At 34.4% G+C, this 20,342-nt stretch overlaps 1 protein-coding gene across 7 annotated transcripts in view; it reads left to right on the top strand.

Annotated features, from left to right (window-relative positions):
* POT1 (protection of telomeres 1) overlaps nt 1–20,342 on the top strand; it is a 60,170-nt gene that overhangs the window by 20,640 nt on the left and 19,188 nt on the right. For all 7 annotated transcript variants that reach the window (XR_014226321.1, XR_014226322.1, XM_082279610.1 and 4 more), the window contains 4 exons: nt 3,063–3,193; nt 9,544–9,834; nt 13,782–13,937; nt 20,068–20,228. Coding sequence is in view for 5 of the 7 variants with exons in the window: in XM_082279610.1 (XP_082135736.1) it covers nt 3,063–3,193; nt 9,544–9,834; nt 13,782–13,937; nt 20,068–20,228 (739 nt within the window). In the remaining 2 variants the exon portion in view is untranslated. The remainder of the gene's footprint in view (nt 1–3,062; nt 3,194–9,543; nt 9,835–13,781; nt 13,938–20,067; nt 20,229–20,342) is intronic.

Below are 20,342 nucleotides of genomic sequence, written 5' to 3'. Positions count from 1 at the left end.
GGCAGGTGGTGTCCCTCACATGATGTTAAGCCTATGTGAGAATACCTCTTCATAATAATTAAATATATTTTTAAAAAGGTAGGTACATTTTGAAGTTCTGTGTAGTGTCAGCTGAAATTCAGTGCTTTTACTGAGACAATGTAGTATGAAAGTAAAAAGCCTTCTTCTGTAGCATATAAATTTGCTGAACTGTGCATCCGTTGTGTCATATTTTTAAGACAGATTATTGCAAGTAAAATCTACCAGTGATAAAAATTCTCTTTTAAAAAAAAATCAGTGGATTTTTTTAATCAGTGGAGTAAATTTCTCTAGTAAAGGAAAATTGACTCCAATAGGTAAACTTTGATTATTTATTTATTTATTTCTTTATTAGCTTGGTAATGAAGGGATTTTGCTTTGTTGGAAAGTATATTGAGAAAAATCAAATGTGACCAATGACATTATATTGTTTTCTTTAACTCTGGGACATTATTTAAATTCAGCAATTCTGTTTAGAGTTTGACTCACTGTTTTTCAGAAAAATGAATTAATTCACTGATCTATAATGCTACTGTGGAAAACAGAAAACAATTCTCACATTTCAGCTGGAAAAGAAAAGACAGGTGGCTTTTCATTTTTAACTTTCAAAAAGGACTTTGCTGAATGATGATTTGATTTTAAAAAATCAGTCTTTATGCGTTGTTCTCAAAGACCTCTATTGTAATTAGGTTTATTGTAGAAGTGATGTTTTGAGGTGATAGTGAGGAATGGAAGACTAAAGTCACAGAGACAGAGAACCTGTATTATGTAGAATGTGTTCCCTGGCTATGTTTAGCAAGTGTAATACTTTATACTGCTTTGACTAAGATGATTATCAGTCTTACATGATTATGCTAATTACACAGAAAATTGAGGCAGTGTGTTAACTTCTACCATTAAATAGGCAGCTGCACATGTATGAAGCTGACTAGGCTGTATAATCACAGCATCAAAGAGTAACCACAATTCTAATGTGGAATTTTTTGCTATTTCTTGTTGATTCTGATGTTGGATTATATCAGTGCACTGTGGCATGATATTCTATATCCCCAAAGGATTGTAAATCTATGAACCATATGGGTTTTTTCTTCTTAATTGCTCATTTTGCTCATATTTGCAACAGCTCTTTTAAGTTAACCTCTAGAATTCATACATTCAAAAAATCATAAAATTCATAAATTCATGTATCCAAAGAAACACATCAGTCTTTGGATTACAGTAGTAAATACTTGCAGTTTTGTCAGCCAGTGACTGGAGTTTATTCATAACATTCCTGGCATAAAATGTCAAAATAGACTATGTGGACCTTGTGCCTTTGATGGGAGTGTGGAAAAGAGTGATCTCAGCAACTTTCGAATGCAAAAGAAGATAATTTATCATTATTGAGTCTATGTAAAAATCTTGGGAAAGAAGAAGAGTACTAGTTTTATAGAAATACAGAAGGTTTTTATGTATGTAGGAAAAGTTTTATTTCTCGGTAAGCCTTCAGTGGATTTCTTTCACCACTTCATTTACTCAAATCATGAGGGAATTTAAACTTTTTAGTTTAAATGATAGCAAAATTTAAGGGTATATGTGCTGGAAACAGAAGAATATTTCTTTTGAACCACATATTTTAATCCAGTCTTACACACCTGTCTTCATGTTTGGGGAATCTGTTCAGAGTTTACGTGACTATGACTATCATCTTTCTATGACTGCCTTCCTGTAGCTTTTTTATATAAGGCAAATCTGTTAGTTTTACTAGACTGAGAGCATTCTCTTTCACAGCTGTGAAGCAACAACTTATTTGTCTGCATCTTTGTAATGTGCATGATGGAGATTCCATTGACTTTGTTTTAGAACTACGGCACCTTTCAGTTCCCAGATACAGAAACTCTGGTGTAGTGTCATTATCACTAGTTGCCTCATAGAATTACAGCTAAGGGAAGTTGGGGTTTTTAATCCTTAGATTTTTTTCTTTCCTGTTTGGGTTTTTCTCTTTAAGAGATGACTGTCAGGGCAAAACAGATTTGATTTGGGGAATTTAATTCATTGCCAGTTAACTTCTAATTGAATAACTTACTCAGATATTGAGAAACAAAAAAACATTTGAACACTTAGGGAGAACACCTTTCCTCCACCTTTCCCAGGTTCAGCATCACTCCAGACAGCCCCCCTTCCTCCTTCCTACCCTATGTTCCTCTGGCTATGGCTACAGGTGTCTCTTGGAGGGGCAGTAGGTGGTACAGGAGGTTGGGGGCAGGATGTAGTGTTTCTTTCTGCTGCCACTTGGTTTCTCAGGTAGGTTACCAGCTACCGTGTTGAGAAAGAGCAAATGTGCTTTTACTGTGTTTTACTTTTATAAGGTATCAGAGCACACATGCTTCTGTAAGCTGAAATGGAAAATACAGGTTTTATTTATGTCATCTGCAAATACTGCTCTGTTCTGGGCTGGTCTGCATTGTCATCTTTGTATCTTGTTTTAATTTTACTTTTTAGATCATTATTAGAAGTGAAATTCTATGAAGTTTAACTTCAAAAGGGCGTATTTCATATTTTTACTTTATAACTACCACTGTGTGACTTTATTCTTGTGAGATATATATATATATATATATCTTGCATATTTTGTTGAAGTGAAGGATATGTAATTTATGCTTTAATTTGCTTTTAGAACTTGTAGAACTCATTACCTTTTCAGAAGGCTGTGCAAAATAAATCTTAGAGAATGATTTTATAAAATTGTACATATGCTCCTCATTTTGTAGAACAAGTAATTGAAAAGTGAAAGAATAGCATGCCTGTTGCAGACAGAAAAAAAAGGATTGTGTGTTCTTGCTCACAAAGCTGTGCTTAATCACACATTTCATTTTTGGGTTAATTATTGGCAAGATGGGCCAAACTTCAGTTGTTACGATAGTGTAAAAAAATTAACTTTGAAAGAGTTACACAGGTGATAGCAGAAAAAATTGGCCATAGAGCTGTTCCTCGCAAATTTAATATCTGTGTATTAATAATTCCATAATGCCTGTTATTCATTCAGACACTTTCATATTTTACAGATTACTGCTCAGTTGTAACACTTGTGGACCCATCAAATGTGAAGTTAACATGCACTCTTTTTAATGGAAATCTAGATTCTCTACCAAAAATTTACAAAGTTGGTGATATTGTTAGATTTCACAGAATAAAGGTATGTACTAGGATGGGGGGGGGGGGTTTATGTGCTTGCTTTTCTGCAGTGAGAGGACCATAGGAATAATTTAGTTCTACATGTAAAGAGATTAACACTTGGAGACATTGGATAAAACACCTGATTGTTAAAACAGCTGTGGCTATGGTATGGACCAAAGCTGAAAGGAAACTGACTTTTTTTCAACACCAACAATATTTATTAAACTACTTGACAAAAAAATCATGTGGTACTTCTAGATGAAAAGAGTTTAACCGAGATAAATCTGCGCAATTTATTTCTCTTTGAAGTGCTAGAATTGAGGAGTTTCTTTATATCTTTTGTTGTGTAGCAGTTTAGGTCAGCTGGAGAGTCACTCCAGTAAAGGGAGTCTGTCTGGGCTTGTTAGTGTGCAGTGTGCTCCAGCTGCTGCTTCAGTGTTTTCCTGCCTTACTCCCTGTTCATCTGTATCAAAGGGCATGCCGGAAACTGTTTATAGCTTTGATACTGCTTCTGTTGGATGGTTTTTTTATGCCTGCTGCAACTGTATAGGGAAGAAGAACCACCCTACAAGGACTGAATGGAAGTCTTTTAATGCTGGACCATACTTAAAGAGCTGCATAATAGGACCAAAGATGTGATTTTACCATTAATTTGCAACATAACCATACATAATTATATATTTGCTTTTTGTGTAAAATAATTATAGCAGAAATTAATAAATGTCATGAAAGAGACCAGAGGGGAAAAAAAAAAAACAAGCCAAAAAACCCCCAGTTTGCTTATTTGAACACTCTTGAGAGATCTAGGAAATTTAGGATTGTACAAAAGGATGATAAAAGGGATAAATATCTGTAGTGCTAAGCATGTGCATTATGATATGCTGTAGCAGGAGAACAAAGAAGAAAACTCCATGATAATAGATATAAAAAGTGGTTAAGATTTATCCAGTATTTGAGTTTCGTACCACTGAGATTGTTAAGAAAGAACTTGTTAAGATTCAGCAAGAGTCTTCAGTTATTCCTGTATATTACAAGTATTTACAATCGAGAGAGAAATTAGCTAACCTATTCTGGGTTAGTATAAGGTTTCTCTGAGGTCATCTGTCGATATAATAAAGGTGGAATTAAATTGTATTTCTATTTTGAAGCTTGTGTTGCTAATCAGTACTTGAGATGTGTTATTAGTCTTGGAAGTTTATGAATTTAACTTCAGATGGGAAAGACACTAACTTTTAATATTTTCTCTGAATCCATCATGATGAGTGTTATACAGATACACTCATTTCAGAAATTCAGTGGAGATAAAAACTTATTTATTGCTTCTGAAAACACAGTGCACATTTTATAATATAGATGTGAAAAAGGAGAAGGTAGAAAGGAGCTGGTCAAAATAAAAGAATTGAAAAGTTGCACAGCTGTGGTAGGTCAGTATTGGATTTCTAAGTACACATTAAGAAAATAAACAAGACCACTGTCAGGAAATTTATATATAAATTTATGTGAACATAGTATTGTCTAACTTCCACTATTTATTTTTATCAGAAACTTAGTAAGGAAACCTACTGATAAAGCACAGGTTAAGGGACTTCACCGTTCTGATTTGGCATCACTTTTTTGAGATCATTCTAGAATCCTTGTCAGTTGGTACTCTGTCATTCTCCAAGATGATGTTCTGGTATGTAAAGAGAGCATCTATCAATTCACTTCTCATAAACACTTTTTTTTCATCGTGGTTGAGCTGTTCTAAGTGGTTTCCAGTCCTAACAGACCACCAGCTGCTCACAATTTGTGTCTCTTCAGATGCATGAGCTGAGAGCTTGTTTAATTACTTTCAAAGTTAAAATGATTTAGAGTCACTAAGTTGCCTTTTTCTGGATGGGAATGTTCTGACTATCCCAGACTAAGAAACAGGTACTTTGGAACTTTTCATATCTGATCTGAGGAGGTAGAAGTCTGACACAAAAGCCTGGCGCCAACTTCTGGGAATGAACTGGGAGGGGGAGGACCTCTTTCTCGTTCAGCCACAACCAGCATAGTAGCTATGAATATTGTGCAACACAGTTTTCAATTAAAAAAAACCCAACATCTCTTAATTAGATTTCTAATTACACTTTCTTCCATTCCTCCTTCACTCCTTTGTGCTGTTGTCTTCAGGCCTTAATCACCTTGTCTTAGCTTGCTGAATGGAAAGCAATCAAAGGTAGCAGAGGCCATAGTCTGTCAGAGCTGTGCTTACCAATGAGGACAGATAGATATACATAGTCCTTAGAGTGTGTGTTTACGTTCTGTCTGCCCCAGATGTGCTTTCAAGGGACTTCCAGGAAGGTGACATTGATAGCAAACACATTTTAAAAATTACTGCTCCCAGTTACACTATTGGCTACTAATGGATAACTTCTCCTCATAGTAACAGAGATGTTGGCAAGATCTGATGGTCAGAGCTAATAAGAATTTAATGAAGATGATTCTGTTAGAATTACTCTGAGTAGACAGTAATTTAATTTGCTTTGTATTTGTTGCAGAGAAGGAAAATTTTAAGTGTCTTAGTAACAGAATTGGGAAATTATCTAGTTGTAATTACATTTCTGTTAGTATTTCTTGAAATTGGTCTTTATGCACATAATCTTATGATGAGTTCTAATGCATTACAGAATTTAGTGATTGCAGTACTGTACCTGGGCTTTCAGCCACAATCAGTGCTCTGCAGAGATTGTGGAAGGCAAGCCCCCCCATCTTCCAGCATAAAAGCCAGGCCTGTGATCTATTTGTCTAGTCCCCTTCTATCGTCAGGGCAAAGGAGGAGTTTTCTTACATGGATTTTTCTTGGAACTTCTTTTTTATTGTTCACTGTGAATGCTCTTAATATCTTAGAATTAATGCCTAATTGTTACACTGTTAAAGAGAGGGAAGAGGCAGCCTGCGATATTGTTAATTGGCTAAACCTGCAATATTGTTAATTTTCTTTTAGAAGGTGCCCGCAGATGGTTTTGGTAGTTCAGTTTTCTTCTTGCTATATTCAAGCATTCAAAATGGTTTAATTTATACTTCAAATGACTTCTCTATTTCATTAGTATCTCTCTGTTCATACAGCTGGAGGTACAAGTAAACCAGGATTACATTATTAAAATGTAAGAAAATACAATCATCATACTGTATTATCCAAATTTGTTTAGACTATTTACTTAAGATGAGACAACATTTACAAAATATAAAGAAATATACAAGATGCATTCTGGTGGGTTTTTTTCTGACAGGATACTTTTCTTCATAAAAATATCATCAGTGGCAATCATAAAAAAATAAAATCTTCCTTCTTGGTATAAAAACATGTACAGTAACTTGGTATATGTTGTTTCCCTAGGCATTTTTTGATATTCTAAGATGATCTGTGACTGCAGTGGTTTCATAATAGTCCTTTGCTTCTATAATTTAACAATCAGTTTTGATGGAAAACTACCTTGGAGATGCTATTATTCCAGCTTTATACACTACTTACTATCACACTTCTCCATTTAGTGAGATGAATAACACCATCTTCAGTAAAAAAAAAAAAAAAAAAAAAGGCTTTTACTTTGCTGTAAGTCTATTTATAAATATTTCAAGATTAGCTTCTTTTCAATACCCATATTCAGAATAGTGTTGTACCCCATAGAAATCACTAGAATTTATTGTCCATGCAGTATGTTAAGGTGACATTTCTCCTATTGTTCTTTAGCTTACAAAATCTCTGCCAGAGACTCCTGCAATATGTATTGGAATTTACTTGCTTGCTTAGAACAAGCCAAATGTATTTTTCTGCTCCATTTTTGTACCAGAGGATATTTTTATTTAGCAACCATTATTTATTGAAATTATTGAAAATTTTCAGGGACTTTTTAAATAGACAGCTGTCTGCCCCACTTCCCTGTTATCCCCCCATTCACCCTCCCCCACCAGTTTTTTAAAAAAATATCACCATGTCCTCTAGAAATGGCACAAATCTACTGAAGGGAATTGTCATATGCAAAAGTCCCAGATTGACTCTTTTCTAAGTCTAATTCAATTTCAAAACCGTTTGGAAAATACAACATGCTTACAGTATCAATGCTTAACTTGAGCTGAGATCTACTTAAGAGTGCCATAATAAAACAACATTTGCCCATAGAGTTTGTTCATTTTACACTCCAGTGATCCCTCATCACTTTAGCAATGATTTATTTTTAATGGACAAGCCCAGAGAATTTCTGTTGACCATCACCTGCTCTGTGGGTCTGACATAAATAATTTTCCAGCTGTGAAATAGTTTTGTTCTGTAACCCATTCTGCATTTTCTTCTCCTGTTTCTTCTGTTGTTCACTAAATAATACTGTTGAATTCTGTTTATGTGTGAGAGCACTCAGTGGCTTCTCCACCTGCCTGAGCCTAAGGACATCTGGTTTTGCTTAAGATCGTTGGTAATTTTCTCATCATGACAGTTGAGACTTACCTTCTTACATATTTTATTTCTTTATTTTTATTTTATAATTGCCTTTTCCTACATTAAGGCTGATTTCAAATTCACTAAATGAGGGTACTGAGAGATGTCAGGAGTACAGTATGTTTGAGGTCAGCCTCTGAAATGCTCAAAGCATGACATAAAGGATTCGGGAGAAGAGGAAAATAACTTACGGTGAAATATTGGTGGAAGCCCAGGAAGACAAAGTAGTTTCTTTCTGGTTTCATGAATAGTTTAGAGCCTTCACAGAAGACTAGGACAGTATTTTTACTAAGAAAGAAATCAAGATATTTTTATGATCATATAAAAGAATTAGTGAACAAATAAATGGATAGGTAAATTAGAAATCAAAACACTTTGAGAAACATTTACATGTCAGACCAGATATGAAAAATACTCTTGAAGTATATTTTGATACAGGATGAATAGCTAAAAGTGATGAAAGAGAGTTTTGCTCCCCTCTGGATGTTACCTGTTTAGAGAACCTGTGGAATATAATGCCAGTGACAGCAACAGAAGTAAATATGTGCATTTATATTAGATAACATCTTACAGGGGAACGTGTTTTTCCAGATCATGGATAATGGGGAGCAAATTGATTATAAAACTATGTATTTTCCTTATTTGTCCGGAGGCTTTTCTTGTATTTTCAATATTTAAATGTAAAGGTTAAAAAACTAAAGCTTTGCAGTGTTTCACTGAAGAAAAACATCATTAATTGGTGTGTTCCATTGGTGAGGTGTGAAGAATGCTTAACTAAATTGAAGTTTATCTTAGAGATGACCCTTAATGCATTTATGCATTATGTCAAAGTAGCAGGGATGAGAGGAGTTCCTGTCACCAAGATTGAACTGCTTTGTTTATGAATTTCCAAGGTCAATGAATGCTTGATTTGTGCGCTTTTTAAATTTCACCCTGTTTATAAAATACAGGCCTAAATCATTGGCAATGTTTTGCTGTTTAGAACTTCTCACACACATTTCATGTTCCATACTTTAAAGTCAGTAGGATTCTCAACCATTTAAAAATTGAGCCCTGGGAATCCCGTACTAGACTGTCTCACAAATGCAATGTTCGTGCATGCCATCGCTTATTTGGTAACCCGACATTAATTAAAAAGGGATGGATCAAAACAGACGGTTTCAGATTTCTGGATAATGAGTCATGCAGTGCTTTGATATAGATAAATCTATAATTGGAGGGAGCAATAAGACTAGACTAGATCCTTGAAGGAATGCTTCAGACTTTAAATACTGTTTTATATGGCAGCAGATACACAGCTAAATCAGCAGGATTCAAGAGGCCTGCCACATGCAGGGCAATAGACATTGAGTTATTGTGAAAGCTGTATTCATAATTCAAGGAATGAAAGCTCATCACTGTTTGCTTTATGGAAAAAAAAATACCTCCTTGAGCTGATATTTTCTTTTTCAGTTCCATAATATTGGGAAATGGGGCTATTGTAAGGGGCCAAAACCAGAAATCCATAATAACTTTGCTCTGCCATCACTCTGCTATGTAACCCCTAAAAATTCATTTCTCTTGTGCCTTAGTTTCCCCATTTCTAACAGCAATCCTGATGTGTTCCCCACACAAATATTTTGACGTGTGTAAAAAATACTCTGCAGAGATGCTGTATATTTACAGTAGGTATTAGTCTGCCTCTTCAGAAATTGTTTGTGTAAGATTGTATTTCTGCTCATGCATTTTGCTTTCTTATTAATATTAATTTTAACTTTTTGTTCTGTTTTTATTTTGGCTCTGTTCTCCCAATAGAAACCAGGAACAGAAATGATCAATGGTCCATTTTTCATGCACATGATAAAGCAGAAATATATTTGTTTTTCCATGCAGTGCAAACTTTTTTTTTTTTTCTCATTCATATTTTATTACAGATCAGGGAATACAATGGACAGATGCAGGGAATTACCAGTGCAGGATTTGCATCCTTAACATTTGATGGAACTGTAGGAGCTCCAGTAGTTCCTCGAACTTCTAGCAAAGTGTACACTTTCATGGATGAAGAACAGAAAACAGTAGAAGAATTACGTATTTGGGCAGCCAGTAATATTTCCATCTCTGGACCAGCAGCAAGATTGTCTGGTGTTCAGCCAATGCTGTTCTTTGATCTCACTTGTCAGCTGGTAGGAAAAGCAAAAGTGGATGGATCTTCTTTTCTTCTAAAGGTAGACTTATTGTTTAAAATAATTTGTTAGATTGACTAAGACACTGTGATACATTTTTCAGTAAAAAAGACATATTAACTAATTTAAATAATATTATGTAGAGAAATATTTTGAGTGTAAGCAAATCTGTGATCCTTGGCCATTTTGTTTCTGTGGAAAGAAAATGGAAAGCCCAGTACTCTTTGAAGTTGATCACCTGATTCGGTTTTTTAGAGAGGTTTATGAAGATGGTGTTACATAGATCATCATTTCACAAAGATCTGTAGATAAATATCGCAAGATTTTTTAACCTTGAAGAATCGTGTTGGTTTTAAACTTTATCCTTCTTTTTTAGTTAGCAGCATTTACTGCTTGTTTTTCTGGATTTTCTGGATATGATTAGTGCAGTAAGTAGCACTGTAAAAAACAAATGAATGGATTATGTTACCATGATGGATTTCAGGTAGCTTCTTTTAGTTATACGTAAGCACTTTGGGCATCAGTGCTCAATGAAAATACAAAATTCAAAGAGCCACAGAACTGGAGAGCAATTTCTGAAGGTGATCCTTAATATTAGGTAAATAAAAAGGAGGTCTCCATAATATTCCAAATTTTAGCTCAGATATATCAGTCTGGTGTTATTCTAAAACTCATCTGTACTTATTTTTTAACTTGATCGTTACAACATGAGTAATAATCAAGCTGTTACTTTCCATTTTATGACTTCATAAAATTATATATTGGTTCTACTGTGTTAAACTGTATTGTTACAATATTTTTAGAAGTAGCACTGGGCATTACTCTTTCATTGAAGTAGCAAAGATACTTCACATACAGAACAATGCATTACTACACAGAAACAAACCTTAAGTGCATGCTATAACATATTCTGCAAGTGCTACAAATATTTCCATTTAATTATTCCTTGTGAAATAGATGTCAAATGAGACCCAGTAAAATTTCAGGACTTTGTGGACTGTAATTAAATTGTTCATTAGTAAGTGTATCTTCAGCATTGAAGGGCCCTTTGCAAGGACAAATGCTTTCTTAAATTATTACTTCTTTACATGCTTTTTTGTGTTGTAAGACCTGAAGTCGATTTTGTCACTTTTGTACAGCAAAGGTAATGACTTGGGGAAATCTTAGGATAGATTTAGGAAGGCAAAAGTTTGAGGTCAAATAATGGTAGATCAGTTTTTTAGCATAAAATATTAAATACTTAAATATGTATTGCAATACATTGTATAAGCTTTAAAATGTTATGTTAGCATTCTGTTTCTAATTTCCTCCATTTTTCAACAATGGCAAAATCCATTTCTGTTACCAAATATTGGTCGTGACAGATCTCTGATTCTTTTTTTGATTTGCTAAATAAAAAAAAATCAAACAAAACAACCAATTCAATATTAGCTCAAATTCAGTGATTATTAAATATTATTTTATTGTATTATTTTGGTTATGCATTTTATGATAATAATTTTCATTTATTTTATTCCAAATATATCAGTTACATTAATGGTTGATTATACTATGAAAAATCATTATTATTTTAAGCACTGATCTCATGTACATAGTGGAGATTGCTTCAAAAACAACTAAAATAAATTTCAGCAATTTTGTGCATCACCTGTAGCATAACTTGTAAATTACACTTGATGAATTAATTGCTATTTGCACAGCAGCAGAGTTGGACATGGTATGGGTATCACTGACCTGTTAGTGTTAACCATTTTCTGAGAATTTTGTTATTCAAATTGGTGAAGACTAAAGAATGCACACTAGTAATTATTCTGTCATTTATGCCTTTCATAAGAGTTTTATTATTATTCTTTTCTTCCTTTCTGTCTATCAGTTAAATTGTGTACATTAGGGTAAGTTGTACAATGAGCATATTCTGCTGAAAATAGAAACAGGTGTTTTGTCTCTCTCATTTCAGTGTTTTCCAACCATGGTGATCAAAGGTTATCACTAACTTTAGCTCCAATCTGTTCATGACTAGTAATAGAACAATTTGTTTCTTATTCAGAATTAATTTAACCAGTGCTGGGTTTTAGTCCAGTATTCATTTTTGAAACCAGAACAGTTTGAAACCAGAATGTTTTCATGTTTTGTGTAAAGTAGAGCTGCCAAGCTCCTCAGGTAGAGCACTTTATCTGTTTTCATACTTGTGCAAGGAAAAACCCAAACCCAACTCTACTTTTCAAAGGATTTTTTTTCTTGTAAAGAAACTTCACTAACTTATAAATTCCTCCAAAAGGTGCCCTGGTGCCAGCTCTGTTAGTTCCTCTGGCGAAGGACATTTTAGAACTAAGTTATCCTTCTTCTGAACAGGGAGTTTACAGGTTATTTTAATCCATTTGTCAGATCATCTCTCCAATGCAGAATTACCAAAGTTTCCCAAGTAAAGCCAGTTGAAAAATAATGGAAAACTTGACAAACTTAAAGGTTTTTTATTTTGTCAAAGTGACTAAATTTGTAATATATGTGCTCTAAATTTGTTTTCAAGATGAGTTCTGGAAAAGATAGGATAATTCAAGCAATAGGCAACCTCTCTTTCAAAAGTGGTTTTAAGTATTTCATGGTACAGGATCAGAAGATAATAGGCTTTTTTTAATCTGTGGCAGCATATACAGCTTCATTATCTGGGTCCTTCAGAATACACTCTTACTTGGCAACATTAATTTGATGTCATGGGTCATTTTCACTGTGAACAGTTTTCCGTTTTATCTCTTGATTTTGGATGCATATTCTGCAAATGATATTCATAGTGCATTTATACATGGCTTTGCTGATTCTTAGATCTTTTCCTGTGGGTCTGTTGATCCAAAGCAGTTAAGCATAAGGGGTAGAAACCCTTTAAAAATTAGGCTTTGGCGTCCTTTTTTCTTGTGCTCTGCAGTGCCTAACTCATGGGACAAAGCACCTTGGTATCACAAGCTGTCTGAAAATTGAAAAATAGGTTCTTCTGTTGAACCTATATGTATGAAATCCTGTGAAAAGCAGCCTTTCAGAAGTATAGTCCAAATGCTTCTAGATTTTTTTTTACTATGCCAGTATTTCAGGCCATTATTTTTGAGTCTTTGAGAAGAGTATATCTGCAAAAACTCAGGAAACCATAGTTTACAGAATGATGTTTGGGTTAAGTGGTAAGATTTTCTTTTCAAGGTGTTAAGCCTGTCAGTAAACTTACCTTTTCACAACACTTTGATAGCTGAAAAATAACTACTGATATTTCAGTACTTGGAGTGTATCAAGGATTTAGCTCTAGGCAAGCAAGTTTTAGAATCCTTGTTAATAAATATAGGTTAAGTACTGATGTTTTTCTAATATGTTCTGGATAACGAGCAGTGTATGCTGATATAGGAGATCATCAGTAATTAAGTCAATATGTGCTGTGTACTCAGTCTTCACATTCTGTAGCTGGAGTGGTTAAAAAACCCCTATAGAAGGATTAAAATACTAAGTACAGACAGTTGTGCATATGATGAATTCTAAGAGTTGTAATAGCTAACCCTGAGATTGTCTCAGCTGGTCAGAGCATGGTGCTGAGAGCACCAGGGTTGTGGGTTCAATCCCCAGGTGGACCATTCACTTAAGAGTTGGACTTGATGATCTTTGTGGGTCCCTTCCAGCTCAGAATATTGTGTTATTCTGTGCTGGATAAAGAGCTGAGGTTTTGTTACAGCTGTTCTTTTTGGGTTTTTTATTTAAATATTAACTAATTCCAGGTCTTAGTACTTGATTGTGTTCTCTGTAGAGGTTATTTTATGCTCTGTAAGAAATAATAATTTTTAAAATCCCATAAGGTCTAATTCAAGTATTTTAAGGACTTCTAGAATGATATTGCAAGTAAGATTTCTTATGGTTAACAATTTCTAATCAAGCAAAATAATTTTAAACAAAAAGTTGTTTAAAGCCTGAAACTAAAGTATTCTGAGCACATTGAAATAGTTCCTTTGTTGTTGCAGGTCTGGGATGGCACAAAATGTCCCTACCCCACGTGGAAGGTGCCTGTAGAAGCAAAAGACCTGGAAGGAGAAAAAGTTCTTCTTCATCAGCTGAGAAATCTAGCAGTGGACATTCTAGTCTATGATAATCATGTACAACTGGCAGAATCACTTAAGGTAATGCGTAGTTTGGTGTTTCAGACTCTTTTTTTGTGGCCTATTTTCTGCTTAGAAATCACTTCAGAGAATGCATCAATTCAGTTCTGCTGTAATTAGTTTCATGTGCCTCTTTATCTTTCACTGTATTTCCCATACCTTTTATTTGAATGCAAAACTCCTTCAACATGTGCTAAACAGGCTCATTACCGAAAAATTGCCATGAAAAAAATTCTTCCAATTAAGCAGTTCTTTCCAGATACTGTAATATAATAGATAATACAGTGAAAATAATGCACTGAGAAAATGTATTCTATGCTTTAGAATTATTTTTAAATTATACAATGCAGTGTTAAACCTGTAGTCCTGTTAAAGACCTTTAATTCTAAAGTCAATAGAAGATTTTCTGTTCTATAAACTTCTGCAGTTTGCAGTGCAATCTTCATTTAGTAGGTCAGTAATGTTGATTATGCTTAGATGGAAAAAACAACAACACAGTTAAACATTTGATCTTCAGCAATACTGCCATCTTGCTTCTGAATACAGGAACCTGGCAAAGACTTCATCTTTCATTTCATGCCTTGCCCTCTATACTCAAGATCATTTTTAAGAAAACATTGACCAGAAAATAAAGATAAGTGATAACCATTTTTTCTGCTGGGTCTATTAGCAGACATGAAATCAATTTCATAAATTAACACCCATTCATAAGTAAATTACAGATAGCAAAATAAGTGTAAGAATTCGTGTAAGAATTCATAACAAAACTGACAGAAGTATTTCATTGTTTGAAACTTTTATTACTTACGAGTTCTCTTCTAGAATTTTTCTCTTGCTAACTGGTGTAAAAAACTGATGTTCCAGTGAAATGTTTTGAATATGAAGGAAAAAAGTATTTTAATACTAATAAAACATATTTTCCTGAGTAGCTGATAATAATCCCTTTATTTTTCTTTGCCATTTATATTCAGGAATTTAATCGCATATTGAGTATGTGATGTGTGGGATGTCTTCATCACCTTTCTCAATTTTTTACTTCCTATCTACTTGCTCTTTCTCATTTCTGAAGCATTTTTACCTTTGCTGGATACTGCACTGTGTAGTAGAAGCTCTAATAATTTCAAAGGAAATTGTTAAGAAACCTCCTTTGACCTCTTGTGGGTGTTTTTCTCCTTCTGGCTACATCCAAACTTGCAGTAGTTTCAGTCACGCAAGCTGTAGAAGTTTCAAAATAGATAATTTTTGTACACCACTTTTTAGTTGCTTGTCTTAGTGGAGTTATCAAATAAAAAGGGCTGATATGCTGACAATTAAATTTCAGAAATATTTATTAATTTCAGATTGCAACACATAGAATTAATTGTACTTCACAGAATTTTATATACATACATATATATATATATATATATATATATATATGTATGTATAAAATAAAATTTGGGGGGAACTCTCCTAAAATGGAAGGTTTTATTAAAGGTTTTTAAATACTAGTGGAAATCATGTAATATCATAAAAAAGTATAATCAAAATATATATGGTATTTTACTGAGTTCAGGGTCTTGCTATGCAAAGTTTTTTAAAAAATCGTGTATGTAACAATATAGAACTGGAGAGTGCTTAGTGTATCCACATGCACCTTCTTAAGTGTGATTAGGTATTTTGCCAGTTTGTGGTTTCAGAAACAGTAAAAAGTGCACTATTTTTCAATCATCGTTTCTACATTTAACACTAGCTTAGGATGGCCTTTTTTAACGTAAATTGTTACAGAATTTTTAGGTTACACTCTTGCCTGTTGTTGTGTGCCATTTGCAGTGATAGTTGCAGGTTGGAAATGACGTTTTATGTAGGAGCAATCTGTTTTACACTACCTTGATAACAAGAAGGGCAGATTTTAAAAAAATCTGAAATACACGTTCTTATTTTAAAATAGTATCTGTAGGAAGACAAGGAAGCTCTGAATAAGTACTACGCAGAGAAAGTGGGTAGTGTATTACAGGGAATTTTTGGCGAATCCTGGAGCACAGTGTCAGGGATATTGCTGCAAGAGTTTGTTAAAAACTTCTTGTTTAGATTGTTTGTCCAGAGAACACTGAAGATATGAGCACTTTATCTCATTTTCTAAGACAAATAATACTTAAAATTTTTAATGGAGAGAACTTCAGTTAAACATTGAAGGTATGTTACAGTTGATACTGTAATTAGACTTTTTTTCCCTATATTTACTGGCCTCCCTTTCCTGCTGGGTAAGATTGTGGCTTTTCAGAATTTGGTGCCTTAACACAACACAGAAAGAATTTTCAGAAATCTCATCTCTAAAGTAGATTATTACCTGGGTCATAAGGACATGGCAAGACCTACAACTAAGCAAAGAAAATGGTGTTCACTGCTTTTGCTTGAATTTCCCTCTTCCTCTGGCTGCCTGGAGTGCACGAGGCACTCATTCTCATTACTGTAGGAACCCCAGCCTACAACTAATGGTCTGGAATACAGTTGCTCCACATTCTTAAGCACTTCTTATGCCAGTTTTCCAGAAGTTCTCAGGGTTCACTGACTTTGCTGTGCCGTTTGGGAATAGGTCTGTGACATGAGTTTCTCCATTGGGTCATTTTACTTAGGTGGTAAGCATCAAGATGAGTGAGTGTCAGTGGTCAGTCAGTGCACAGCAGGGGTCCAGCTACCCACAGTTGGTCAGAGATTTCCTTATGTTCTGTCTTTCACTGAATGTGTGGTCCTTGCATTCCTCTTCTGGCTTGATACCATCGATTCTGTGTTGCCATGCATTTTATGGATAATACAATTAAAACAATTAACCTTGAGCATACATACGAGTCCTAATCCATAGTTTCACAGTATTTGCTTTGTGTTACCTATCTTCAGATGTAGAATTTGTATATTTTCAGCTGTTTCTCCCACCATATCACATCATGTCTTTTTTAATAGTAGTTTAGACTAAGAATTCTTGCTTTCTTAGTGCCAGAGTCACATTCTCAACATATAACTTAAATGAGTTACTACATGGCTGCAATAAGTAGCTTCATATTTTTCAGACCTAGGTAGCATTCCTTTGACACGTCAGTTGTATTCTCCCACTTCTGTCTTTTTACTCATTGAAAGGGGAAAAAATTCCAAAAGACAGTACTCCTAAGTCCTTCAAACTCTTAAATGGATTTAAGTTTGTATTTCTTACTGCCAAGGTTGGTGCCCAAATGTTGTGTGTATGCTTTATCTCATTGGCAGAAAGCTGTGCACCATTTACTCAGTAAAATTAGACTGCTGATGCAATAAAAATGATGACAAAGAAATCTCATTGAATATAATCAACCATAAAAATAGGCATAAAAATAAGTACAGGTGAATTTGTTATGTGATTCCTGTAGATAAAGACAGTTTCTTGTCATGAGTGCCTTTTTGGACAAACATGAATATTTACCTGCCATGATAAATGCTGTTATGAATTCACCAGTGTGAATGTGAACACGACCCTATATGTTTTGAAATAATCATGAGTATTTCCTATGCTAAAAAGTTGTTTTAGTTAGCTAGTTACAGGGAACTACATAAATGACTTCTGCATTTTGATTTTGTCTAGCCTTAATATGTATTCTTTAAATAGTAGTATTTGAATTAAACTGAAAATAGGGTATTAGTATATTTTATATTACTGCAAGAACTCCGTTAATTTCACTTTTAAATGAATTTCCTCTAAATGAGGTAGGTCATAAAGAGAGCTGCTGTAAAGTCAAGTAAGGGGCTGGTTTTGTACTACATTTTAGTGATGTCTCTGTAAATTGTGGTATTTAATGTAGATTAAAATTTCTTCTTAGTCAAGTATATAAAGTTCTCAGTCTGCAGGTGTTCTGTAAACAACAGAAATACAGTAACATTTTTATCCATAACATCCACATTTGCTCTCTGCTTTTAACGGTAAGCAAGGCTGCCTCCCAAAGGAATCCACGGAAACGGCATCCTGTCCACCCAGGCATCTCTGGGCTGACTTTCAGAACCTTAGGGACTTCTTGAGTATTTGGCAATGCTGATTATTATGCATCTCTTTTTTATAGTTTGAAGTGATATTAAAATATATAAAATAATAACATTTTCAGAAAAGGATCTACTAAAGTGTTTGTATTGGAAGATTATTTTATAGTGATGATAAGTCTTGCAAAGTGAATGTTGCACTAAAACATAGTTCAGTTGACTTTTGTGTGAATTTCAGCACACAAGTTTAGAAGGTAGACACAGCATTTTATATTCTTAGCTTCTGAGCTCTTTTCTCCCATATTTATTTTTTTGTGTTTATACATAGAGAAAATACTTACTTTTTATATACTATTTTTGAAAAAAAGAAATTTGTCAATCAAAATTACCTTTTCCTGCTTATATGCAAATTACTCTTGGCAGTAGGGAAGTAGTTTGTTACTGTTTTATTTACATAAGGTTATTCCATAAGCAGAACTTAGCTAAGAACTTTTAAAAAAAACTTTCTCCAGAAATATTTGTCATAGTCATTAGATTAGTCTTACGATATGAGTGTCATTTGCGTTTTTTGATATTCAACATAATTAGGTGAAATCAGCATCTGGAAAGGGAAAAAAAAAGTCTTTGGATAAGCCTCTTAACTGCCATCTAAATGCACAAGCTGTCCTGGTGGTGCTTTGAATTAACAAAATGAGCAGCCTCCTAACAGTGCAGATCAATTAAAAGTCTGGTAGAGCTCCATGCCAGAAGCAAAATAGGTGCAGGCTGAAGTGCACTGTTTAGGTCCCTGCTGCCACAATTGGAAAATATGCTGCCTTTTTCATGTGTGATTATTGTTTAAAAGAGCAGTTTGATATCCACATTATGTAGTCATAATTTGTTCCTTGATACAAAGGAGGATTCTAGACACAGGTTGCTGCTCCATCTGCTTTTATGCATATACCCATGTGTTTGAAAGTGTTGTACTATGGCATGACCAATCCAATCTAATAGGAATACTTTTTCAGTTTCTGCTGGTTAAAATGGGACCTGAAGGTGAAATGTGACTTAATAAACTGACTGCTGTAATATTAATTTTAATTGAAGTCAATTTAAAATAATTTGTCATTTATATTAGGCTATTTTAAAGATGTTTAGAATGAATATAAATCCAGGTTGTTGAGTGTGTGTAGCTTGCGAGCTATCAGCTGGATCTCATGTAATATATTTGGGTAACTGTGTAATTGAGTCTCCAGATTATCTATCTGTAGAACATTGGGCTTGGTTTTGTTTTGTTGGTTGGGTATGTGGGTTTTCTTTGGGGGGTAATGGGAGTGGTATTTTGAAATAAATGCAAAGTTATGAAGATGTGTTCAGTGTTTGGCACTCCATAACTTCTTTTTTAATAGGTGATTGTGTAAGTTAGCCTAAGTCCATTTGTATAACTTGACAAAACTGTTTCAGAAAACACAAAATCATTGTAAGCAAAACAGGAAGCATGTTCTCCATGTACCTGAAGAGAAGATCTAACAGACATAGGAAAAGTGCCAAGATCTTTCAGTTTCTAACACATGTTGTCTTTTGTACTGGGGCTAAAAAAATGTTATCCGTAATGTAAGAGTAAGATATGATGGAAAAATCTGGGTAAGCAGATATGTTTGTATGTACATGTAAACAGATAGTAAACGGTGCACGATGATGAGCAGGAGGTCAGTTGCTAAATGTGATCATACATGGACCAATCACAGGACGTCAGTCTCTGCGGGGTTGTGTTGGGAATATAGAAGGCAAATTGTGCCCTCAGGAAAGGAATGTATTGACTCATTTCATCTGTCTTCTGCAGTCTGTTTGAGAATCAGATTTACTACGAAGGCTTATTCTGGTTCTGAATCACCCTTTGCTGCCAGTAATGTTTTCTGATAAAGCAAAACAAGCAGGTCACACAGAGAGGTTTTGTAGTTTCCATACTTGAAAATACTTAAAACCCACGTGGAAACAACCCTAAGAAGTCTGCTCTAGCTGACTCTGCTTTGGGCACAGGAGTTGAACAGGGTAATCGCCAGAGGTCCCTGCCAGCTTCAGCTGTTCTGTGATTCAGTTAAAACAGGGAAGAAGCTTCATGAGTACAAGAATTTTCCATGTAAATAACTAACTTTGTGTTATCAAAGTGGGTTGGTTTTTTTTTTCCTTTCAGATTGGAAGTTTTCTGAGAATTTACAGTATTCATACAAAACAAGCAAGTGCTGACAATGAAGATGTCTCACATATAGAATTTCATCTTCATGGTGGCACCTGTTATGGTCGAGGAATAGGAGTCTTGCCAGAAAGTAACCCAGATGTTAAGGAACTAAAAGCGTAAGTACTATGTTTAGATGTTTGGTTTTTTCTAGCTGATTCTTGAAAACTCTAGGCTAATGTAACAGCTGTACAGTTTAGAATTTTAAATATATCTAAGAATCAAACACTCGA

This window comes from Coloeus monedula (assembly GCF_965178545.1).
Source record: "Coloeus monedula genome assembly, chromosome: 4".
Lineage (NCBI taxonomy): Eukaryota > Metazoa > Chordata > Aves > Passeriformes > Corvidae > Coloeus > Coloeus monedula.
This window is presented reverse-complemented; position numbering and strand designations above follow the sequence as displayed.